Source organism: Balaenoptera physalus, assembly GCF_965194825.1.
Source record: "Balaenoptera physalus genome assembly, chromosome: 2".
Taxonomy (NCBI): domain Eukaryota; kingdom Metazoa; phylum Chordata; class Mammalia; order Artiodactyla; family Balaenopteridae; genus Balaenoptera; species Balaenoptera physalus.
Genome location: NC_138883.1, coordinates 143,414,941 through 143,432,231, shown reverse-complemented (window position 1 = coordinate 143,432,231; position 17,291 = coordinate 143,414,941). Strand labels below are relative to the sequence as shown.

General features: G+C 46.1%; 1 protein-coding gene across 9 annotated transcripts in view; it reads right to left on the bottom strand.

Annotated features, from left to right (window-relative positions):
- Positions 1-6,130: 6,130 nt before the first annotated feature.
- ZNF592 (zinc finger protein 592) overlaps positions 6,131-17,291 on the bottom strand; it is a 55,605-nt gene continuing 44,444 nt past the window's right edge. For all 9 annotated transcript variants that reach the window (XM_082448558.1, XM_082448559.1, XM_082448565.1 and 6 more), the window contains 7 exons: positions 16,674-16,852; positions 10,722-10,898; positions 10,282-10,441; positions 9,881-10,168; positions 9,541-9,653; positions 8,734-8,869; positions 6,131-7,513 (listed from right to left, as the gene is read on the bottom strand). In XM_082448558.1, coding sequence (XP_082304684.1) covers positions 7,013-7,513; positions 8,734-8,869; positions 9,541-9,653; positions 9,881-10,168; positions 10,282-10,441; positions 10,722-10,898; positions 16,674-16,852 — 1,554 coding nt within the window. In that variant the 3' untranslated portion in view covers positions 6,131-7,012. The remainder of the gene's footprint in view (positions 7,514-8,733; positions 8,870-9,540; positions 9,654-9,880; positions 10,169-10,281; positions 10,442-10,721; positions 10,899-16,673; positions 16,853-17,291) is intronic.

Sequence of the window (17,291 nt, the reverse complement as noted above, 5' to 3'; positions counted from 1 at the left end):
CTTATGAAGCATCATCAGCTTCCACACTGGTTATCAAAGCTTCCCAGACCTATGGCCCATCTCAGTGCAAGTCATTAGTAGCATAGTAAGTTAATCAAACACATGTCCATCCCCCCAGTTTGCTCTATTTTTCCTTCTCTTGATTCCACTCATTTTAAAGGTCTCAGCCCTGAGCTCAACGAAGCCCTAGATTTCTGCTGGCCCTGCCCTCCTGTAGGAAACTTCTGCCCTTCTGCTGCAAGCTGCCCTTCCTGCCAGCCAATCTGCAGTGCTCTAGACTGCTTGTCTGACCACCCTCCGAGAGCTCCCACAGCTCCCAGCTCAAGGCAGCTGAGTCCCTAATCCTGGAGGGTGGAGACTCTAGGTCCTGCTGCTCTGGGATGAGCTGGCCACTCTGGCACTCCAGGGATTGGAGATGTGGCCACAGCTGTGCTGGGGTAAGTGGACACCAATTAAAGGATTACTGGCAACAAGAAGCCACTCCTGATTCTGGTTTGATTGGACAGGGAATTTGGGACTCAAGTGTAGAGCTGCCCTAGCCAGGTGCCCTCCCCAGTCCACCTATTCTGATTCAACATCCGATTAGAGGGGCCAGGAATTTCTGCCTCAAATGTAGGTCCTTTCCAGAATAAAGTTATCATTACATGAGAGGGTGACTCTGTGGTCAGGGGGCAGCAATTAGATGGTCAGGCCCAGGACACAAACTCCACATTCTTAGAAAGACACCCTCCCAGCCCAGGCCTCTCCGGGTCTTCTTGCAGAGTGAACTGGTCGTTTTCCTTCCTTTCAAGTCTTTTTTTAAGGGTCCTTCTGTATCTCAGCCAGCCCTCCTTTTTCCACAACAGCTACATCTTCTCATTCTTTAAAACATGCTAATACCTCCTGGCAATAGTTGCTGCAATTACTGCTCAACCCAAGGGATGCCATTGACAAACCAAGCCACTGCCTCCATTTTTGCTAGCACCTGCCACACTTCCTCCTAATCAGCTACTCCTACTTTCTAACCCCACCACCACCATCATCACCCATCCTAAAAGTCAAGTGTTATTTCCAGGTTCTAAACTCTCTACCTGTTCTAACTCTCCTGCCTGCTCCTTCACAACTTTCTGTGCCTTTCCTTACCATCACCTCCCCACTCCCCTCACCTCATGTTCTCCTTTTCCCCATTTAAAAATCATATTCAAAACCCTCCTCAGATCCAGCCGAGGGTAGAAATGCAACACCTCCTTCTCAGGCAAAGAGCTTCTTAGAAAGCAGAACTCACCTTCCTCTTCAGATACCAAAAATATGCAACCTTGTCTATATGCACAACGGGTCTTAGGGCAAAATTTCAAGCAACTTGGTCTAAGGACTAGAAAACCCCAGAGGAAAATAGGAATTGTATACAGTGTGCCCTGGGCTATAACTGAAAAGGGAGGCCTGGAAACAGTGGAGCATCCTAGTTTAAAATATCAAAGAGCAGCTAAATCACTCACTTCAAGCATCAAAGATATAATCAACTTTCTCCGTTTTCACAGAAAATAGAGGCAAAGACTATGGGATTAAGTTTTAGAAGTAATATCTAGTAGACTTTAGTCTATCTATGTCTATCTATCTATAAATAATACCATGCCCACCCATGAAACGAGATGGTGCTACTGACCCACTGTTACATGAGCACTCACTATGGTGGATGCTCTTCCCAGTTAGAATTGACTTAAATGGCTTTATCGTATCCTTTTGACACATTTTCCATACAATCAATTACACATTTGTTGAGTTTTCAGTATTCATGCACTAAAAGCTCAATTTCAATTTGCAAATAATAGTAAATATTATAAAAAATAAGAGCATGTTAAAAGGCCAATACATGACACAATGAACTAGTTCAAGAATTCATCTGGACCTAGGTCTCTAATGAATAGATACCTGGGAAACAGAAGAATCTGAAGATGCTTTGGAATTACAAAGTAAACAGTTCAAACTTGGAAAGGCTTGACAAAAGCCAAAAGAAGTAGTTACTCATAAAAGAACTAGAATTCTAATTGAAAAAGCAGAAATCTGATGCAAATTGAAATATAAATAAATGCAAATAAAAGTGATATTGCCTTGGGGGAGGGGGGCCAGTGGGGGGGTCTTCCATTTTTGTATATATCTAGGCCAAAAGTCAATAAATAAATAAAACAATTAAACAAAGGAAGAAATTCAATAAGAGATCTTGCCTTTAGGAAAGTCCCCTCTATTTTTACATAAATATATACAGGATCAAGAAGATAAAATCTAGCCAGGCTCAATTCTAGATCCCCAGGAACTTAAAACTCCCCCCGCCCCCAATTTGACAGATGCAAGAACTGAGGCCAAGAGAGATCAAATGACTTAGTTACAGAATCCAGACTGGAACCTAGGGCTCTTGATTTCTAGTCACTGGATTTCTTCATTCTATTACACTGCCAGTGAGTTTATTCTCAAGGCTATGTAGAAACAGGGAAAATGTCCAGACATAATGTTAAGTAGAAAAAAGTAGGGTACAAAATCAGAGGCAGTGCAGTGCTAGTCACACCTGAGTAATCTCAGATCTGCCCCTTACTAGTTCCATGACCTTAGGGTCAACCACTCTGAACCTCCAAAAGAATAATAGTAGTATTGATATTTACCTCATAGGATTGTTATGAGACTAAACAGGAGAAGGAATGTGAGAATAATGTCTGTGATATAGAAATGTTTGATGTTAACCACTGTTATTATCATAATTATACCATAAGCTCAGCTGTGAACAGAACAAGGACTGGAAAATGATATGCAAAAATGAAAACAACTGCAAAGATGGGATTATAAATATGCATGTTTTTTATTTCTCTAATAATGCTATATCATTTTCCAATAAGAAAAAGATGTTGTTTTCTTTTTTTCAGCCGTACCGCGCGGCTTGCAGGATCTTAGTTCCCCAACCAGGGATCAAACCCAAGACCCCTGTAGTGGAAGCGTGGAGCCCTAACCACTGGACCACCAGGGAATTCCCCAAGAAAAAAGCATTTTAAATAGAGACCTAAAACAAAAAAACAAACTCATACTGGGACTTGAGTCTTAGTCTGCTCTTTCCTCCAGAGGGACCGAAGGCTCCCAGTTTCTAAGACTGCTGTGGCAATTGTTGGTGGAAAAGGTCAGGCTTTGGACAACAGCCTGAATCCCCTGGAAAAGACAGGGAGAAATGTTCCAGAATCCAGAAGATTCTGTCTCAGATCACACCCTGAGAGAACTTTGTAGCTACCGGTTGAATCAGATTCTTTCAGTCACGCATGCATGCATTAATTCAGTCATTCAAACATTCTTTGAACCACTAGTGTATACAAGGAACTGTGCTAGGAGCTTTTAATGTATTAGACTCACCCACTGGATGAATTTAGAACAATCTCCATTATATAAGTGAAAAAAAAAAGCAAGCTTCAGAACAGTGTGTGTATAGAATGCTACCATTTGTATTAAAAATAGATATATAAATATACATATTTAAAAACTTGTAAATGCATAGAATTGCTCAGGAAGGATACATAAGATATAGAAACAGTGATTAATTCTGGAGAGGGGGATGTGGAACTGAAGGCTGACCTCCATTGGGAAGCTTACTTTTCATTGTATTCTCTTTTTGCATTGTTTGGATGTCTTACCATGTATGTGTATTAATTTTTTCAAAAAAAGAAAAAAAAATTTAAAAACAAGTAAAAGAAAGTGTGCCCAGAGCTGAATACACAGTGATGACCAGGGCAGGCAGAGGGGTTTTTCTGCAGTCTCGGGGAAGGCAAAGTGTGTTGAACTTGCTGAACCACAGCTGTTTTCAAAAGCCAGACTGTTTACATAAGTTAAGGGAAGAGCTCTTTCTACACCAATTAGCTTATAGTAATTCGGCATATCATTTTACAGAGATAAAGGAGTTGGAAAATAAATACTAGTCATTTGTCAAGCCTTAGAGTGTATTAAATTGTAGTTTCTACAAGGGTGGGGATCTTATCTGTTTAACTTGATCAGTAGAGCATTCACTCCAGCAGATAAGTGCTTGTTACAGCAAGCATTTTCTGATAACAAATGATATCACAACTCTTTTAAAACATCTTTAAAAAAAAAAATCAGAAGATATTGGACCCTGAGGGAACCATGTTCCCTGTGAGGGCTGGGCCACTTTTTCTGGAATAGCCTCACCAAAATGATGATCTTCAAATGGCAAGATAAATCCCAATGAGAATGAAAGGTCACAGAGACACTGCATGTGCTTCCGAAAGCCACAAGCAAATGTGATTCACAGGGCCCTCCTTGGGGTGAAAAGGCACAGACTGACTCCAAAGAGAACCTGGTGCTCAGTGGGGCACCCCAACTGCAGGGGAGGTAGGAAAGCAGATGTCTGGATGGCTGCAAACTGTTGATAAGCTGGCAGCCAGCCAAAGTAGCCGGGTCACTAAGGCAACACAGCAGTTGACATCATGGACTTTAGAACCAGATGGGCTTGACTTACAAGGTCACCCAGCAACTTATTTAACCTCTCTGAGCCTCTGTTTTCTTCTCTGTAAAATGGAGGATAACTGTGAGATCACTGTGAGGACAAAGTGAGAATCACTGGAAAGTGTTTTTAGAAAGATGCTGGGCCCACGAGCAGGACTTAAAGTGCTGTTAATCACCACTCTTACTAAACAGTGGAGAGATGTCCCAGACCAATCATAACTGACCATCAGCATCCAAGTCTGAATAGCCGGCAAGGTACACTCCACCCTGACATTGATAGTGTTTCATAGTCAAGTCAATAATCCCTGACATTGATAGTGTTTCATAAACTAGAAAATGCTTCCATACTTATCACCTCACAAAAGCCTGTGAATCGAGCTGGATGGGAAATACTAGGTCTATCTTGAAGGGGAGGGGCTGGTGAAGTTAAGAGGGTTTGTTAAGAGCTGGTTGAGGGCAGAACCCAGGCTGTGACCCAGGTTTCTTGGTGAGTGGCTCGACATTCTTTCCACTCCATGCCATTCCCAGGAAGGAGATAGATCTGAGGTCAGGACAGGTCAAACCTGTGATTTCACCACCTCCTCTCCCCCGGCTCCAGCTATACTATCTCTGAGCAGGAAGTGGTTCCGCCATCCATTTCAAACGCTCCCATCAGCCTCCTCTATAATCTGTTCCTGCGAATGGCCCCGGGTGCAGGGTGGGCACCCTGCAACTGGAATTAGGAAGGGATGACAGCTGAGTTGGGGCCAGCTCTGGCTCTGCATGCAGCTGGAATCAGGCCCGGTTTGCCCTCGCTGCCTGCTTGGGAAGCAGGGACATGGTGGCCTTGCCAGGTATGGCAATCATTAAAAAGCACTGTTTCTCTGAAACTGAAACAAGCACTAACCTTTCCCAATGCCATTAGCATTTCCACTAAAAATCTGGCATTTGATAGAGGAAGACATTTTTTTTTCAATTGTGAAAAGGTCAGGCATATTTACCTGACTTAATAATTTACCATCGATATTCAATGTCTTTCTTGAAGGATCGCCTCTAAGAATGCAGTCAGCACCCACTTCCCTTTGCTGCACTAGATCCTGCCGGGCCCAGACCCACATCCCACCCACACAGGGCTGCAGCAGCTACTCGGAGCAGAGGTCAGAGGACACCTCCACACAGCCGGCTCCTTGCGCTCAGTCAGGTCCTAACTCTGCCATCAGTGAAAAGACAGCCCAGCCTCCCATGTCTAATCCCAGTGCCGCCACACCCGAGTTCCCTGTGGCAGGGGTGATATCAAGGCCTCTTGAACGGTGCAAGAAAAGTACAGAATTCCTCCCTTCTATCCCTCCCCCTCCTCCCACCAGTAAAGGGTTCTCTTAGTTTGAAAAACCGTTTGTAGGAAAGATGGAGGTGCCCAGGAAAATTTCAATAGGCCCTAAAAACCAAGGCTGCTAGCTCAGGGGAGAACTTGGAGGTGACTCTCGACCAGCATAAGGCCCTCCCCTCACCCCTTCAGAAGTACTGAGCTCCTGGTTTCCACACCACAGCTCCAAGGTCTAGAGAGGACGGTCCTTGGGCAGCAGGAAACAACTGTTCTCCCTCAGAGATGGGACAATGAGGGAAGTCTGAGGTGGACTAGGGTAGGGCCAGGCTCACTGGAAGAGGAATACAAGAGCCTACCTGCATGGTAAGAAGATTTTTTTATTTGAAATATAGTCTGAGCAACACGGGTGCAGCCGAGAGGACGAGGGGCTGGCCTGCCTGGGGCAGCAGCCTCTCTAATGGCACAGGAGCAAGAGTACAAATATCCCAATGTCTCTGTGCCCCAAACCCCGCTTGTCAGGAAAGGCAGAACAGCAGCAGAACAAGGACGCACAGCTCCTTCTGAAGGGGGTCTGCCTCTCGGTGCCTGCCTGCCTTGGCTGCGTTTCCTGCTCTCCCGGGTGCCAGACAGAGGTGTGCTGCAGAAGTTTCTCCCCCCCACACAGACAGGATGGGCCAGTGTGACAGTTAATTCTCCAGGACTCTTTTTGGGGGAACGAATCAGAGAAGACAGAAAGGAAGGGCATGGTGACCAAGGGCCCTCTGCAAGCCAGGCTGGGCGAGCTCTCTGAGAGGGACTGCGCCAGCACCCTCATCCCCCTTCCCAGGCTCCAGTGGCAAGAAAGAGAGCTGCTGTCAGGAGGCCCCTGGCTGAAGGCAGCGAGCGGGGAGCCTCCCAGAAGAGCACAGCTGCCGAGGGGTTTCGAGCTGAGGTGACAGCATCGGGGTTGGGCCACTTAAGCAGCCTGGGGCTGGAAGGACGCAGACAAAAGTTGGGGTACCAAGAAGCAGCACAAAGCCATAAATAACAGAAGCAAATTCAGAGCTGTGAGGGTCCTGGGCGACCCCGCCATCTCCTGGGGCCGGGGGACACCCAGCTCCCAGAAGCTCAGGGCAGACACTGCTCCAGGGCCCAGCCAGCCACACTCACACCGGGGCGGAGCCTTCTCTTTCCCACTGTCCGCACGGCAGGTGGAGGACACCACGGCACCACCCCGACTGCACACTGCAAAGCTTCCAGTCACACCTGCGGGGACGGTGTGTGGCTGTCCCGGTCCTGAGAGGCCTGTGGTTGACTCTGAGCATCTTGGGCACCATCCTCGTCAGGGGCCAGGCCCAGTGACCTCCTGGCCTCTGCGTCACCCAACAGAGGCTCCTCGGCACATTCTTCCAGTCCGTTCTCCCTGGTCTCCACGGGCACCTCCTCCCCAGAGCCCTCCTCTGGCTCTGCCGCCTCTGCCTCTTCCTCCTCCTGGTCTCTCACCTTGTGGACGATGAAGAGGTGGCGGCTGAGGGAGCTGGCAGAGGTGTAGCACAAGCCACAGAGGAGACACTGGGCTGTGGAGCTGTCCTTCTGGTGCTGAGGTATGTGGCTCTGAAACTCGAGCCCTGAGTCTGTGGCAAAGCTACATTTCGCACACTGGAAAAGGGACTTGTGCCTTTTGGTGGAAGAGACAGTCGCGCCATTGCTGGTGTCTGGAGCATCCCCTGCTCCGCTGACTGGTCTTTTCAGATGGTTCACCTGAAAGGGGAAACGATGTGAGCCCGAGACATGAGCCCCCCAAACATGATAAACGCAGCCCAAGGACTCACAGAATCACCACCCAGGCCAGGCTCACCCCAGCCCTAAATTCTGGTTTAGGTTTGATTTGTTTCTTATGTTTTTGTTTAATGTAACACATACATGTGGCACAACATTCCAAAGATATGGGAAGGGTGTAGAAAAGATTAAGTCCCTCCTACCCAGCTCCCCAGCCCTGCTCTCCAGAGAACACCGTATTGCCTGGGTTCTGTGGCTCCTCCAAAAGATATTCTATCCATACACAGAAATAAAACTACTGCCTTTTACGAAATGATAGCATTACACGCACACTTTTCTTCACCCTGCTTTTTTCACTTAAAGACATATATTGACATGTTTCTTTATGCCCAAGGCCAAAGATATCTGACAGATAAATCTTGGAAGCCGAATTGCTAGATCAGAGGATGGATGCATTTGGCAGAGAAGGGAGGGTATGCATTTTAATCATAGCCAGATGTTGCCAAAATGTCAATTGACACCCTTCCTGCTGTGTGTGAAAGGGCCTTTGCAGACCAGGGCCCTTCTCTGAATAGCCATTAAAGAAACTCCTGAAAATCCAGGCAGTCTCCCAGACATGCCTGCCCCTCTGAGGAGCAGCCCCCTCGCTGTGGAGTGGGAAGAGCCCGCTGTGAGGAGGCTGCTCCAGAGGCTGGCCAGAAAGGGACTAGGGCACGAAATAGGGATGAGGCCATAGGGCAAAGGTCCAGGATAGCAGGAGTCTAGGTCTGGCTCCTCTGTAACTGGGGGTGGGGGTGAGGAGGTGACTCAGCCAAGCATGGCCACCCTCACCTAACAGTCAGCCCTGCCCACCCCTGCCTCCTAGGACTGCAGAGGGGCAGAAGCAGGAGGGTATGTGTGAAAGTACTCCGACGGCCACAGAATGCAGCATACACCCAAGGAAGGGGGTCGCAGTGACAGGGAAACAAAAAGAAAAAACGGTCAGTGGGCTGCCTCGTGGGTCTTTGTTCCTGTCCTTTCTTTGTGTGCGGTCCCCAGGCAGGTCACACAAGACTAGAGAGTGACTGGCATTGAGGAACGCTGTCACTGCTGGCTACTCCATGGCCACAAGGACAAATGGGCTCCCTGTAGCCTTCCTAGTGCCCCTCCAGCTCCAGCCTCACTGGGCAAGCTGCTCCAGTGGGGAGGGGTCCCACACTCACCTGAGGGGAATGTCCACCCGAAGGTCTGACTTTGGACGTCTGGCTCAAATCAGGGTTTCTGATACCATGCATAAGGCTGATGTGGCTCTCCAGGAGGGAGGGCCGAGGAAAGCTGGGGCTGTCCTCTGTGCAATACCTGCAAAAGTACAGCCGAAAGAGGTCATGTAAGATGACAGGCTCCAGGGCCCAATGGGGCCAGGCAGGTCTGGCAGGCAGGCAGAGGCAAAACTGCTTCTGGCTCCAGCAGGGAGAGAGTTTGGAGCAGGCAGGGTGGTCCTCAGGCTGGCTGGGTGGTGCTGGGTACTCCCCAGAGAAATCTAGCCAGCAAGCCAGCCAAGGTGGCAGACAACAGCAAGTCAGAGTCTCTGCACTGGCCCTGAGCTATGACTGCACTCTCTGCTCTCTGATATCAGGGTCCAGAGACCCAAGTGCTGGGCTAGTAGTCAGCCTGAAAGAGTGGCCTCTCCTGTCCTAAAGCTCGGACAGATGGCGTTGAAGCCTCACAGCCGAACGGGGCACATGCTCACATTGCCACCACTCCTCTCAAACCTCAGGGCCCTCCACTGCTGACTGGCAGGCCAGCCTGGGGTTAGGGAGTTGGGAAGGGGGAGGGCTCCAGAGCCACCAGGCTCTAGAAGCTTATTTCTGGAATGCCCTCATTTCTGACCTAGCCACAGCATATTCCCGTTAGAAACCTGCTTATCTCTTGCCTTTGAGCCCTAATCTCACAGCAGAGAAAAGCCCCAGTGGTACTATGGACAGTCTTGATAAATTCAGGCCTCCTGGCTCCCGCCCCCAGGGACTCACCCACAAGTGTAGACTTTCTTTACTGTGTCATGGTTGTTGCGGATGTGTTTGCGCAGGCTGTTGGGGGTGTGGAAGGACTGTTCACACTGCCGACATGGGTACCGCTTCAACGTCTATGGGAGATGACAGGATGCAAAGCATCAGAACCATAAGACAGTTCTGGGTGCATCTTTCTTCTCAGATGATGAAGGCAGAAAGGAGGATGCCCCAAGACCTCAAGATCTGTAGTACCCACCATGCCCAAAGCACCAGGAAGTCGTCCACATAAGGGGGCTATGACCCCACAGGACAGAAGTCCAGAGAATCTGGGGCTGCACTGTGCCTGTGTGGCTTCACTTACCCGACCATGGCTCTTTTTCATGTGGGACACATAGCTCTCCCGATCAGGAACCCACTCCTGGCACTCTTGACAGGTCCAGCCAGTGTTCCTCAGCCGCGGCCTGGCCTCACCCCTGCGATGGGCTTCAGGCCTGCCCCAGCGGCTAGAGGGCAGGGAGCTGCCCCGAGCAGCCACATTAGTGGCTGGGGGTTCAGTGGGAACTCGAGAGCCAGGGCGGCTTGAAGATGTGTCTGCTGAAGACTGGAGGCTTGACAGCTCGTCCACGTTTCGGGGAACACCGTGGGTGCTCTGGGGATGGGGAGAGCGATTACTGACTGGGCAAGGGGAAAGATGCACAGAGTCAGACCCCCGGCCTGAGGCATGTGCCCTTCTCCCCAGCCTCCTTCCCCAAGGCGTCCCACCTTGACATGTTGCATCAACTCTGGCTTCTGCAGGAACAAGAGCGGGCACTCAGGGCACTTGAAGACGCCCACCTGCGCCTTACTGGCATTCTGGTAAAAATGCTGCTGAATGTGCCTCTTCTTGTTGAAGACCATTTCACAGGAGCACTTATAAATGAGCCTGACGAGACAAGCCCCAGCGTGTGAGGTAACCAAGGCTGCGCTGGCAGAACCACAAGGCCCCTCCACCCCATCTCTGATCTCTCTGAACCAGAGTCAGGTTTGGGAAGGCAATACTCTGAGCCAACGTTGATACTCCGCAGACTCAGGATGTCTTTAGAGGACTCCAGCCATCTCTGCCACTAGCCCAGGCCTCCCAGTCCATCCCAACACCTCCCCACAGAGCACCCAAGCTATCAGCTCTGCTCCCACAGGCCTGCTGGCCCTGGAGCTGCACTCACTGGGAGGGTCTGTGGGGCTGGGTGGGATGCTGGGTGGCGCTGTGGTCCGCGGTGCTACTGGCAGTCTTGAAGGCCATGGGGCAGAATGCACATTTGTGGAAAACCTGGCAGTGTCGCTCCTGGATGTGGCTTTTCAGCAAGGCCAAGGTCAAGTGGACTACCCCACAGTGGATGCACCTGGATAACAGATGTGGGGGGTGCGGGGGGAGTAGGCATGTCAGACGGAGAAGTAGTGTTGGAAAAGGAGGAATGGAAGATAGGAACAGAGCCATCTCAGGGACCCTCCCTCTTCCCCTCCCTCGTGCACTCAGTCTTCTATCCTCCACGTGTACACCTCGAGAGCCTGCTTGCCGCCGCCTGGCACAATGCAGTCACCCAGGGTCCCCCAAGCCCAACACCCAACCTGGTAGAGAAGGGGGAAGAGAGTCTCCACTCCCCTCACTGGCCAGAGAATATTCTTCTGCAAACCAAAAACTTGAACCCAGCCAAGAGAATCTAGTGGGAGTGGAGAGGGTGGAGAATGGTTCAAAAATGACATCAACAGTATCCATTTAAGTGTGATAACAACTGCAGGAGTCCAAGAGGAATTTTAGAAGGAGACTGCAGAAAGCCTGTGCCTTCCCGCAAGCTGGAGCCAAACAGGCAGGGATGTTCACTGAATAAAATGTACAATTACGGAATGCTACACTCGCCATAACAACCACATTAAAATAAACAGCCCTCGAAGCCCAAGAAGAAATGCTCTAGAGCAGCACTGTCTGATGGAACTTGCTGTGATGATGGACATGTTCTATATTGCACTGTCCATGTGACTATTTAAATTTAAGTTAATAAAATAAAATGTCCAGTTGCACTGGCTACACTTCAAGTGCTCAGTAGTCACATGTGCCTGATACTATTTTGGGTTTTCTTTTTTTTTTTTATAAATTTATTGATTTTTTTGTTTATTTATTTTTGGCTGTGTTGGGTCTTCGTTGCTGCACGCAGGCTTTCTCTAGTTGCAGCTAGCGGGAGCTACTCTTCACTGCGGTGCGTGGGCTTCTCATTGCAGTGGCTTCTCCTGTTGCGGAGCACGGGCTCTAGGTGCGTGGGCTCAGTAGTGGCGCACGGGCTTAGTTGCTCTGAGGCATGTGGGATCTTCCCAGACCAAGGATCAAACCCGTGTCCCCTGCATTGGCGGGCGGATTCTTAACCACTGCGCCACCAGGGAAGTCCCCCGATACCATTTTGGACCGTGCAGCTTGTAAGTGTTCTACTGTCTCCTTGGTGGGACTATGGATAACATTTTTCTTTTTTTCCCTACCAATTCGTATTTTCTGAGTTTTGTTTAGTGCATATATCATTTTTGTAAAGTATCAACTGTCTTAAACCGTTTTTCTGAAATTGAGGTCTGCTGGACTCTTCTTTCAACTTCAAAATATCTCTCTATAAACACTGTGTTTCCTTCCTTCAGTATCAGAAAATGATGTGACCTTCCTCCAGGCTAACCTGCATCTATTCAGGTTCCTAGACCCTCTCATGTGTTCAGTCTTTCTTCCTGCCTATAAACACACACAGGTCTCCCCTACATGAGAAAACACCTTCCCTGCTCCCAGCTATTCCTCTGGAGATAACTATTATCTTCCGTTTGTTGCAACATTGCTTGCTCCTATAACCTTGACATCCCAGTAGGCTAGATAGAGGCTAGAAGAGAGGCTGTTGCTTTACTGAAAGGACATCCCTTCACTTAAGAATTCTTTGACTCCCAAATATTAGCCTGCATTTCAATACATTAGCCCATTTTTGCAATCCACATAACTCATCACAGAATCCTGACCAGTCCTTTTTGTTTTTCTTCCTTTTGTGTGTGTTGGGGAGTGGGGGTGAGGGACAGAATCACCTTTTGCAAACTTAATTAGCAACGAGGAGAAGTGTACAGAACCCAAAGCCTTTTCGCAACTGAGGCCTATGAGCATTCGTTACTAAAAGTGTACATGTGTTACAGCAACTATACAAACTACTTACACTTAAATTATATTTTCTTTTCTCTCCTGCTAAACAAAATAGTGACCAACTCCTAGCACACAGAAGTACATCCATACCACAAGTAATTATGAGGAGAAAAAAAATCCACATATTTCCAAATTCATCCAAAGTGGCAAATACACCTGATGTGTAAAGAATCTCTTAAGTGGTTTTATTTGTGCAGTTTGACCAAACTCCTACAGGAGCAATGTAAATGCGACTGAAAATCCATTCTATTTACCCAGCAGACATTCTTGGAAGAAACCTCACGGAAAGTAAGAATATAAAGGGGTAAAAGAACATGTGCCAAGTAGCCTCAGTGAAGGACTGAATCAAGCAGGGTTTACAAACTGATGAAAAACTCTGCAGAAGAGAAATCCAACCCTATGACACAGCTCTTTACCAACTGTTTAAGAGAAAAAGAGAAAACAGACAATTATAGAACCATATGCTGTCAAACATATAAAGTTTTAGAAAAGATAAAGAACAGTAAAATATTTAGCTTTGCCAATAATCACAAATAATAAGAAAATAACACATTAGTAAACAGTCTAAACTTGCTCCCTTACGACACTGGTCACTCTCCAAATTTTCAACAAAGAGCAGAATAATTTATAGAATTCTAAAAATATAATATTGTAAAACTCTGTAGTAGAGCTCAATGAAATGGAACATAGGTACCTTCTGAGAATTTCCTAAAAAACAGTAATACCCAGAGAATGGGAGAAAATATTAGCGAATCATACATCTGACAAGGGACTTGTAACCAGAATATATAAAGAACTCTTACAACTCAACAACAAAAAGACAAATAACACAATTTTTAAATGGGCAAAGGATCTGAATAGATATTTCTCCAAAGAAAATATACAAATGGCCAATAAATTTATGAAGATATGCTCAACATCATTATCCATCAGAGAAATACAAATCAAAATCATAATGAGATACAACTTTATACCCACAACAATGGCTATATGCAAATGTCAGACAATAACAAATATGTGAAGAAATCAAAACTCTCATACACTGCTGGTAGGAATATAAATGTGGTATAGCCACTTTGGAAAACAATCTGGTAGTTCCGTATTTTACTGCTAGGTATATATCCAAAAGAACTGAAAACATGTGTTACATAATAACTTGTACATGAATGTTCATTAGCAGCATTATTCACAATAGCCAACAGGTAGAAACAAAAAAAGGAATGAAATACTAATATATGTTACAACATGGATGAATCTTGAAAACATTATGCTAAGACCACATATTATATGATTCCATTTATATGAAACGTCCAAAGGAGACACATCTATGAGACAGAAAGTAGTTGCTTAGGGTTGGGGGGATGGGAGGATTGCAAATAAAGGGTTTCTTTTTGGGTGATGAAAATATTCTAAAATTGATTGTGGTGACTGATTGTACAACTCTGTGGATATAGTAAAAACCACCAAATAGGACACTTTAAATGGGTGCATAGGATGGTACGTGAATTACATCTGACTAAAGCTGTTACCAAAAAAACACATTAATAGTTGAAGATCTTAAGTATAATGAATACTGTATTAGTGTGTATATCTTCTGAGTTCAACCATAGATCACTGAAAATTTTAATGTCAATATCTTCAGTAATCCCTCTAGCTGAATCATAATACTCTTTTGTCTGACATTTCTTACAAAGGCTTGATAAACTAAATTCCTTTTGAGACATTAGGTTTCTTTCTACTCTTACAGAAGAAAGTAAAATACTTAATTACAAGACAAAAAAATGCTATTAATCCATCTGTGTTATTGAAAATTTCTTGGATTCAAGATTCAAATACAAAAATTAAAGTGTTGATTGCATTGCTATTGGATTCGATTTGATCTTGAAACAAGCAGCATACACTTAAGTCAAAGTTAGAAAGATACTTTCAAACTTTATGAATACTGCAAAAAACACAGGTTCAGGTGTTTGGTTTTAAAATGTAGCCTGGGGTGCTGCCCAGCAATGCTCTTCTGCAACACAGTGGCAAGGGCTTTGTATAACCCCATCTCTGGATTATTTTCTTCCCACACACTTTAGCTTCTCCATTCTCCATAACATGTAAAAGAAATCAGTCTACATTTGGAAATGCTTATACCAAGAGAGAAACCTGGAAGTGATCACTAACCACTCCCCATCCCTCACCCCAGTATACAAACTATCATCAAGCTCTAATGTTTCTACTTCCTAATCTCTCTCAAATTTACCTTCTCTCCATCCCCACAGCCATGCCTTAGCTGAATCCCTCAGTCTCTCATCTGGATTCTCACACAACCAGTCTCTAATCTCTCCCCTCTAATATACATGTCACCTTTCCAGAATGATCTTTCTAAAACACAGATCCAGCTGGATCACTCCCCTGCTGCAAATCTTTCTGTAGCTCCTCACTGTCCACTGGATAAAGTCCAAACGTCTGCCAAGGAATACAAGGTCTTGCATGGCCTGGCCTCTACCAACTCCCTAGTCTCATTTCTCACCCTTCCTCCGGTTCATCCTGACCTACATCTATTGAAATGCTCATCATTCCTGTAAGCCCTTTTATGTGTGCTGGTATCCCTTGCCTATGCTCTTGCCAGATATGCTCTCCCCCTTTCTTCTACCTAAAACCTCCTAATATCTCCTCTATGAAGCTTTCCTGACCATTCCTCAACTATGGGACTTACCACTTTGAATCGTAATTACTTGTGTGCATGTCTGTAACCTATCAGACTGAACCCCTTGAGGGCAGGAGCTGGGTCTTAATCATCTTTGTATCTTGAGTGTCTGGCACAATGTTAAAGACAACAGTAAGTACTCAAAAAATGTTTATTAAATGAACTAAATCAATAAAAAAATTTAATACCAAAGAGAAGAAAACCTTAATAAATTTGGGCAAAATTATATTTCTTAAGTAAAAATGATCAAGTAAAGCATGAGAAGATGTAGAAACTCCCAAGCAACCAGTAAACCAGTAAAGGAGACCTGATTGCGTCAATGTAAAATGATGGATCAATGAGTTTTGGAGGGAGTGTTCTCCCTCATTTTGATCTTTTTCCTGAAAATGACTTCTTGCTTATATTTCTTCGACACAATGGAGAAGATTCAGTTTAATTAAAATAGAGTTTTCTCGGTTTTACCATGAAGCTGATGATTTTTTCCATTCTCAGGTTTTGCTTCTCACAAACTGACAAAAACTAATCAACACAAAGATACTAGAGTCCTTTGAGTTTGGCATCTTGCCATTTGTTAACAAAAATTGAGAACATTTGAAAGTACTGACAGTTGTAAATTTATTACTGAAATAGTACTTTAAAATTAATATGCCAAACATGATAACTTTGTGAACAAATTTATAAACTTTTAAAACACAAACTGACAAAGTGAATGTTATATATATTCTAATCTCCCCCAAATCTTCCCATTTAAAGCTTTTTTCCTTTTTTTTTTTTTTTAATTTATTTATTTTTTATCTTTTGGCTGTGCCACGCACGGCATGTGGGATCTTAGTTCTCCAACCAGGGACCGAACCCGCGTCCCCTACAGTGGAAGCACAGAGTCTTAACCACTGAACAGCCAGGGAAGTCCCAAAGCTTTTTTTTTTTTAAATGTTTAACTTTTTAACTCCTTATTCTTCTTCCCCTTGCTCTTCTGGTTCCCTACAAGATAAAAATGTCTGTCCACATACCAATCAACATTCTTCTCTTATTAGGCTGGAGCCCAGGCCCCTTAAGACCAAAACTCATTTTTTTTTGGCCGTGCCTCGTGGCTTGCAGGATCTCAGTTTCCCAACCAGGGATTGAACCCAGGCCACAGCAGTGAAAGCACCAAATCCTAACCACTAGACCACCAGGGAACTCCAAAAACTCAAGTCTTAAATGAGTTCTGGTCCAGAAAAAGAACCAGCCACTGGGCAAGCCCAGGACAGTGAGTCAGGTAGCACCCACCTGTAGCCCACCTTGCGGGCATAGTGCAGGCAATTCTCCTTTACATGGGTCTGGAAGTAGGCAGAGCGACAGAGGGCTCCACACTCCGGACAACAGTAGGGGGACTTGTGGGCGTGGATCCGCTGGTGGGCACAGAAACTGCACTGGTTGGGCAGCAGCATCTGGCACACCTGGCAAGTCTAGGAAAGAACAGCAAGAAAGCAGTTCACGCAGGAGCCACAGGCCTGTAGCTCTCCAATCAGAGCTGTCTGGCTTTCCTAGGACATGGGTCAGAATGACCTCCTCCCCCAACCATTCTCTCTTCCAGCTCTCCTGGGACACTAGTGAAATCCCCAGGCCTCACCAAGTGTTGACACTGACACCCAAGCGAGCTTTGCCTCTCACCTTATTAATCAAAAACAGACCTGATCATATCTTCCCAAAGATTAGTCCTACATGTAGGACTGTGAGTACTTCTCTCCTCTGGCTTAGCAGAGGACCACGTTTTCCTTTTCAGAGGCCCAAGGCACTTCTTGAATTCTAAGACCTCATTACACTGCCAGACTCACCAGGGCCTCTACCCTAGCTCAGCAGGTTCCTACTCAACAGCTTTAGTCAGCTGGCTCAGGGACTTCCAAA